General features: G+C 60.2%; 1 protein-coding gene across 1 annotated transcript in view; it reads right to left on the bottom strand.

Moving 5' to 3' along the window:
- Positions 1–1,317: 1,317 nt before the first annotated feature.
- Positions 1,318–8,178, bottom strand: part of IL2RB (interleukin 2 receptor subunit beta) — a 38,166-nt gene continuing 31,305 nt past the window's right edge. The window contains exons 9-10 of the mRNA XM_006757427.2: positions 7,250–7,334; positions 1,318–3,538 (exon numbers count right to left, since the gene is read on the bottom strand). Of these exons, the coding sequence (XP_006757490.1) occupies positions 2,777–3,538; positions 7,250–7,334 (847 nt within the window). The 3' untranslated portion in view covers positions 1,318–2,776. The remainder of the gene's footprint in view (positions 3,539–7,249; positions 7,335–8,178) is intronic.

Genomic DNA, 8,178 nt, shown 5'->3' with positions numbered 1-8,178 from the left:
TTTCCAGAAGCAATATAAAGATTTTCCTTTAAATAAAAGTGTTTAACCCAAACTGTGAATTGACTTAAAGAAAAATATTAAGTAAACAGAAACAAAGATGGTGCACACGGATCATTAAAAATATATCTAGCCCTGGCCGGTTTGGCTCAGTGGATAGAGCGTCAGCCTGCGGATTGAAGGGTCCCAGGTTTGATTCCGGTCAAGGGCACCTGCCTGGATTGTAGGCTCAGTCCCCAGTGGGGGTTGTGCGGAGGCGGCCAATCAGTGATTCCCTGTCATCATTGATGTTTCTGCCTCTCTTCCTTTCCCTTCCTCTCTGAAATCAATAAAAATATTAAAATGACCAAGGCCCGAGACTTGTAACCTCCCCAGAACTCTGCAAAGTGGAACGGACTTGCAGAGCTGTTCCCCAGTTTGCCCCCGGACACCGCAAAGGTCCAGGCCGGAGCGGGGCTCTGACGCCCAGCACCCAGGCTGTCCCACGCAGGAGGTGGGAAGGAGGCGGCAGGGTAATTGAGCTGTTCCATGGTAAGAATTCCAGACTCGGGCGACTTCAGGAAAGGGGTTTATTTTGGACGCACAGGAAACAGGAATCCTGAGTGAGAGCCGGTAGCGCCTCAGCAGCACGCATCTTTGTGTCAGGAGCGGGCTCATCTCCTCTCCGGCCTTTTCCAGTGCTGTCTCTCCCTGTGCCTGTTCCAGGAGCCTCCCTCCCTCCCCGAGTTCAAATGCCCAAGGCTGAGAGAAATCTGATTGGTCAGCGCAGGTCCGGCCTCTGTGATCGGACAGAGCTTCTGTCCTAAAGTACATCATGGGTTGCCAGTCGCCCAAGGGGTGGGCTTGTGTCAAATGTCACATCAGCTTGGAGCAGAACCTGTAAATACAGGCACTCCGCTCTCCCTGCTGTTGTAAAGAACAAGGTTCATGCCTTTGCAAGACTCCAAGTCCAGGAAGAAAGTTGTGACAAACATCACAGATGTGATTGGTGCCAGGTGTTAGGCTAGTGTGCAGGAAACAAAGAGAGTCGAGAGAGAAAGAAAGAAAGAAAGAAAGAAGAAGGAAGGAAGGAAGGAAGGAAGGGAGAAAAGGTTTAATCTGTGTCCCTGGGCGACCCTCGAACCACAAAGGCAGGGCCAGTGGATTCATGCCAACAGGGAAGGGGGGTTCTTTTTATTCAAGTGTTTAATGAGGGCAGGGGCATGAGGGGGTCGACAAAGTTTTCAGGAAGGAGTCCGTGTCTGTGTGGGGGTTTTCAGGAAGGAGTCCGTGACTGTGTGGGGGTTTTCAGGAAGGAGTCCGTGTCTGTGTGGGGGTTTTCAGGAAGGAGTCCGTGTCTGTGTGGGGGTTTTCAGGAAGGAGTCTGTGTCTGTGTGGAGGTCGTTATGGATTCCAGGGAGGGTCCATTATCTCGTCACCATCTGCCTTGCAGTGGCAGCACCGGACCCTGGGCTCCCTCCCTCCTAACACCAGGGAAGAGGGAGAGGAAGTGAAGGTGTGGTGGGGAACCCTGAGAAGAAGGTAGGAGAAGAGGACTGCCATGGGAGGGGATGGGCAGTCCTGGAGCGGGCATGCTGGACCCAGTGGGCAGGGGGCTTCGCCTCTCTGAGTCCTGACTTCAGAAGGGTCAGGTGCCCAGGGTGTGAGGTGGATGGCATCCCCTGCAAGAAGGCAGCTGGGTGCAGGAAGCCCAGGCAAGGTGGTACCTGACAGTTCATCCATTCATCCGGGGAACACGGTGGGGTGCCAAGTACACCGAGTCAAGTGCAATGAATGGAGCGGCCCTTTAGGAGGTGTGCCAGCCCCTGGGCTGCGGAAGAGAGCCCTGCAGCGGAGGGCGGAGGAGGCGGGACCCAGGAGTGGGCTACTGCCACCAGGAGGGGTCTCTTTCCAGCAGCCTGCCTTATGGCTCCGTGGAAGGATCCAGCCGGTGTCCACGTCACTGGGGGATTTCTGTCCGTACTTGGGCCGCAGCCTTAAAGATGCAGTAGTCAAGCTTTCTGAGGTCACAGCGATCCCAAAGGGAAATGGCAAGGCCTCTTTATCCAGCCGCCCTGCGACCCTGACAACTCCAGCGCCGAATCTCAAGGCTCGGGCTCGTGAAGGGAGGCGGTGTTTCCCTCCAGGGAAGCTGATCCCACGCTTGAAGGGTAAGGGGAGTCTGTCGCCTCGATGAGATAGGAGAGGGCACCCCAGGCACAGAGAACGGCACGTGCAAAGGTGCGGGGGCATGAGGGAGCTCCAAGGCTCAGGAGGACTGCTGAGAGGGTTCCAGAAGGGAACGACCAACGTGATGCTGGAGGGCCAGGGACAGGCCCGGAAATGGGCTGAGATCAGAGGGGTCCCAGGGACGGCATGGCCTTGTTTGTGCTTTGGAGGGAGCGCTCTGGCTGCCCCATGGAGGGTGGGTGAAAGGGGGTGAGATGGGTTGAGACGGGGCAGGAAGCCCCAAAAGGAGGTCGTGCAGACCCCCAGAGACAGGAGCACTCGCCTTGCGGAGCAGCTGTCGGCTGGGGAGGAGCGATGCCTCAGAGGTAAAGTCCAGGGCACCCCATGACCGATGGGGGAGCCAGTGTCCCCCGCAGTTCCTGGCTGGGACAGTGAGTAGGATCAGGGAGCAGCAGCTGAGGTTTGGAACTGAAGGCTGAGTGTGCAGGGCCTGGTCGGGGCTATCTGAGCGAAGGCGTCCAAGGGGCAGCTGGACACTGAGGAGTTCAGCAGTGGACAAGCCTTGAAGATAGAGAGTCCCCACGGGGCCTGGCGCGCCCCAGCCGTCTGTCTACGCCAAGTAGGCCGGGTCCTGGTCCTGGAGCTCTTGGAGGGACAGGTATACATCAGTGTTCAGGGGCAGGCAGGAGGTGGGGGCCCTGACCTGGCATTGCCCAGGAGGGCTGGCACAGGGAAGGCCAGACCCCTCCCCAGGGCCAGGGCCAGGGCCAGCGCCCTCCTCTCCTGCTTCTCCCAGCGCATTCTCCTGGGGCGACTGGAAACCCACCAGGCCAGTGGCTCCTGGGGTGGGAGGCCCCAGGGGCTGGGGGGCCCAGTCTTTGGGGACTCCCTCCTGCAGGGAGGGCGGCAGCCTTTCTTCACCAGCCCCAGTGCCCCCCAGGGCAGTGTTTGGGGTGCTCGGGCCACTGAGGAGACTGGGGGAGAAGAGCAGCAGGTCATCCCTGGGGGGGAAGGTGCAGTAGGCATCATCCTCCCCTGGCGGCAGCGGCAGGGATGGGAGGAGAGACCCCTCGGGTACTCCGGGCCCGTCCTCGTCCAGCTCCTCGCCACAGGGGTCGTAGGTGAAGTACACCTGGCAGGCCTCGATCTCCAGCGCATCCGGCAGGTGGAAGAAGAAGTAGCCTTGGTTGGTGAAGCAGCTGGTCAGCGAGTGGCCGCTGGTCTCAAGAGGGGGCGAGGGCCCCTTGTCCTGCCGCAGCAGGAGCAGCTGTGTGGCCTTGGCGTCCCTGTCCAGCACCTCCAGCGGGGAGATCTCGGGGGCCGGGCCGCTGGGGCTGAAGGAGGACGAGGGGAAGGGCGAGGAGAGCCACTTCTGCCAAGAGACAGACCAGAGCGGGTGAGTGGGATGCCTCCTCCCACAAGCCAGCCACTCCCCTCGGGGAAGCCCTCCTTGGCTGCCCCCTACCCCACCTGCCTGCCCACTGGTTTGCTCCCCAGCCCGTCAGGCCTTCCTGGCTCCCTGCAGGCGCCCGGGGCAGTGCTGGCTCCATGAGCGACCGCTTACTGAGCACCTACTATAAGCCTAGCGGCACCTAGGTACCAAGGACACAGCAAAGGGTGGAACATCAGGGTCGGGTGGGGACTAGCGTGAGTGTGAATCAACCAGCCAATGCTGAGGCAGAAGGGGCCCGAGGGCGCATCCTGTTCGCTATACAGACTCGCCTGACTCTGATCACACAGGGAGTATCTCTGGTGGGGAGCTACTAGTCCCCCAGTTCGCTTCCCCCTCCCAGTGCCCGAGCCTCCCACCTGCCCCACCTCCGCAGAGAGGAGCGTGCCCAGCGGAGCACTTCTCTGGTGCTGCCAAGTCCAGAGCCCTGGCCAGGAGCAGGGAGGCTGGTCCAGCCCCAGCTCTCACTAGCTGTGTGACCTGGGCAGGTCCCTGCCTCTCGGAGCCCCAATTACACAGCAGTTTGCTGAGTCTTCCCTGCTGCCTCACTGGGGACCTGCAGGGAGCTGTCAGGTAAAGAAATGAAGGCGGGGCCTGGCTGGCCTGGCTCAGTGGCTGAGTGTGGACCTGAGAACCAGGAGGTCACAGTTCAATTCCCAGTCAGGCCATATGCCTGGGTTGTGGGCTTGATCCCCAGGGCGGGGTGTGCAGGAGGCAGCTAGTCAATGATTCTCTCTCATCCTTGATGTTTCTATCTCTCTCTCCCTCTCCCTTGCTCTCTGAAACCAATAAAAAAATATTTTTTAAAAAAGGAAAATGAAGGTGGAAACAGCGGGCACAGGGTACAATCACACTACACAGTGGGGGGGCGGGGGGCCCTTGGGTGGTGTGAGGGGGGCCCCAGGTGCATTTGAGAACCAACAGCTCTGTCCTGGACCCTCCGCAGGCGGACCATGGTCCCAGAGCTCAGGCCTGATAGGCCCCTCCCTGCACCCCTGTGCCCCCAGCACACGGCCCGGGGCAGGGGGTGCGGGCAAGCAATGAGACGGAAAGGAACTGTGAGCAGAGGAGGAAGTGCCGCATGAGGGTCACTCAGCGGGCAGTGGCCCATGTCAGGGGGCAGGCGGGTGCTTCCTGAAGACACACGTATGCACATATATGCACACACCCACGCACACACCCACACACACACCATATACATACACACTTCACACACATTCACACACACGCATGCACACACATACACACTTCACACATACACACACATATGCCCACATACACACTTCACACACATGCACACACATACACACTTCACACACACGCACACATATACACATTTCACGCAATACACATACACACATACACACTTCACACATGCACACACACACGCGCGCGTGCGCACGCACCACTCTACAAAATCTACCCCCTCCCCCCAGGAGAGAAATGGCCTGCTTCTCCCTCCCAAAGTCAAGTTTCTGGAGCTAAGTGGGCTGTTATACACACACACACACACACACACACACGCATGCACACACATGCACACACAAAGCACATGCACACACAAGTGCGCACGCACCACTCTACAAAATCTACCCCCTCCCCCAAGCCAGGAGTTTGTGTTACGGAGGAAGATGTAAGAGAGAGACCGTAGGGCCAACTGAGGGTGGCCAGGAAGGGTGGCCAAACTGAGGGTGGCCAGGAAGGGTGGCCAAACTGAGGGTGGCCAGGAAGGGTGGCCAAAAGGAGAGTGGGAAAGGGCGCAGGCCGGGCGGGTGCACAGAGGCAGCAGCGCTGAGCGTGCAGCCAGGAGAGGCCAGGCCGTGGCCAGTGCTGGCGTGCCAGGCTCCCAGGGCCCCTCAGAGGTGCGTGTGGTCAGCCACTTCCTAGGCCGGGGCCTCCGTCCACAATGCCCCGAAGCGCATTAGTGGGCCAACTGAGGGTGGCCAGGAAGGGTGGCCAACGAGGAGAGTGGGAAAGGGCGCAGGTCGGGTGGGTGCACAGAGGCAGCAGCACTGAGCGTGCGGCCGGGAGAGGCCAGGCCGTGACCAGTGCTGGCGTGCCAGGCTCCCGGGGCCTCTCAGAGGTGCGTGTGGTCAGCCACTTCCTGGGCCGGTGCCTCCATCCACAATGCCCCGAAGCGCATTAGGGGGGACACAGGGGAACCCGTCCTCCTTCATGCCCACGCACACACGCGCGTGCACGCCCAGGTCCCGTGTCTGGACGGGGCAGTGGGCCTGTGGCCTTGCAGCTGGGGGTCCTGCGATAGAGAGAAAGAGGGGCAGGCCCCCCACTCGCGGACAGAGGGTGGGGTCCCTCTTGGCCTCCCGACCCCCAGCCACATTGTGCGTCCCCAGGGCCTCCTCCACACACTGGGCCTGGGGCAGACGCTGTAACTGGGGGTGATCTCACGGGGGCATGGAGTGGTTTGCAGCTCTCTAGGAGCGACCCCACGTTACCTCAAAATGCCTAGGCCATTGAATCAGGGAGACTTCAAGCTGGAGGAGGACTGAGCGTGCACCGAGTCCAGCCTCCAAGCAGGCCCAATGTAGGAATCCCTTCAGCCATGTTTGCTGCAGAGGCAAGGCTTGCTGGCATACCTTTGCTGATGGGGAGCTCACTACCTTCAGGACTAAAGGAGGAATTCCCAGTTGCTGCATTCCCCCACACTGAGAGAATTGTAGGTAAGCTATCCAGTCCTAGGGACATTTCCAAAGAATTCCAGAAGGGGCCCGGACCGACCTGAGAGAGCACTCCAATGCCAGCTCATGATAGCCAGTCCGGGATGGCTTTCCAGCCCTTCCTGACCTCCCTCCACCCCCCTTCAGCCCCTCCCCCCAGCTTAGGTGCCTGAGGTAGGGGGTGGGTAGGGTGGTAGAGGCAGCCCACCCCTCCCCCTACCCCCTGAGGCTTCCTTCATGCAGTGGGTGTGGACTGGTGGAGGGAGGCGGGGAGACCACAACTTTGAATGGAGTTCAGAGTATGACTCTGTGGGCCAGCACTTTCCAGATGAATCTGTTTTGTGGCTAGAGGTGACTGCAGGACTTGTGAGCATCTGTGAGAGGCCAGGGAGCCCACCCAGGGAGTCTTTGCAGGGCAGAGGGCGTGTTTTCTGCACAGAGCAGGTGTGTGCTCCGTGGTGTGGGGAGAACTTGTACCCACAGAGCAGAGTGAACCAGGAGGGCGTTAGGACAGATGCAGGTGGTGGGCCTCCTGGTCAGGGCTGCCATGGATAGGGGTTCAGGTTTGCACTGCCCAAGGGCACCTGGTTTGGGGTGTGGTGGGCTGGGACTGAATTCCAGCCCATGCTCTGCTTGCCAAGACCTGCTCAGTCAACAGGCTGGTGACAGTAAGTCTAGCTGTGGGCCAGGCAATGCTCTCAGGGCCATATACATAGTAACACTATATTCCTCCCCATTTTACAGATGAGGAAACCGAGGCACAGGGGTGTTCTAACACTTGCCCAGGGTCACACAGCCAGGAAGTGGTGGAGCCAGGATTAGAACCAGGCAGTCTGGCTCCAACAGGAGGTGCCATTCCGTGTGAGAACCACCTCCCGCCCTTGGGCACCACTGCCCACGCGTTGGCTGGCACACGTCAGCTGCCCGCTTCTGCCCGCTACCTCCGAACTCCTACCTGGAAATCTCCTCCGTGCTCTGAGCTCAGCTGGGAAAAGAACTCTGAGGGGTCTGGGATGTGACACTTCAGAACCTTCTTGAACCTGAACAGGGGAGAAGCGGGGGGAAGGTGAGAAGGGAAGGGGCCCCCTGTCCTGCCATCAGCCCACAGCTCTGAGGGCAGAGCCCCGAGCCCCGCTACATGCGATCATTCATTCAGTCAATGTCGATCGCATGTCCAATAAGGGGTGTGGTGCTGGGTGTGGGGACACACGCCTGGCCGACAGAGAAGGTCCCTGCTCTCCAGAAGCTGAGATTCTAACGGGACAAATACAAACCAAGTGCAGCAACAGGACCCCGCAAACACGCTGTGGAGGCCAGGAGCAGCGGGCCCAGGGGAGGAGGTGGGGGTGGGAAACAGAGCCAGAGCCCCGCGGAGTGGGCCAGGAGGAGTGGGTCAGGCCAGAGGCCAGATCGGGGGCCTCCTCGTCGGGGCTCTCGGGGCTGGTGGCCCAGGTTGTGCCTTGCCCAGGGCCGCCTGGTGTGGGGAGAGGGGAGCGCGGGCCGAATTCCAGTCTGAGTGCCCTGTGTCTCCAGGCATCTGTGTGGAAGTGGATGGCACAGCCTCGAGACCCCAGAGAGCCCGGCTGCTGCCCACATGCCCAGCCCTCTCCCCCACCCTTTCTGGTCTCTGTGGCAACCGCCTCTCACAGAGAAGGTCCCTGCTCTCCAGAAGCTGAGATTCTAACGGGACAAATACAAACCAAGTGCAGCAACAGGACCCCGCAAACACATCCCTGCACGCTGTGGAGGCCAGGAGCAGCGGGCCCGGGGGAGGAGGTGGGGGTGGGAAACAGAGCCAGAGCCCCGCGGAGTGGGCCAGGAGGAGTGGGTCAGGCCAGAGGCCAGATCGGGGGCCTCCTCGTCGGGGCTGTCGGGGCTGGGGGG

The sequence above is a fragment of the Myotis davidii genome, unplaced genomic scaffold (genome assembly GCF_000327345.1).
Source record: "Myotis davidii unplaced genomic scaffold, ASM32734v1 scaffold514, whole genome shotgun sequence".
NCBI lineage: Eukaryota > Metazoa > Chordata > Mammalia > Chiroptera > Vespertilionidae > Myotis > Myotis davidii.
This window is presented reverse-complemented; position numbering and strand designations above follow the sequence as displayed.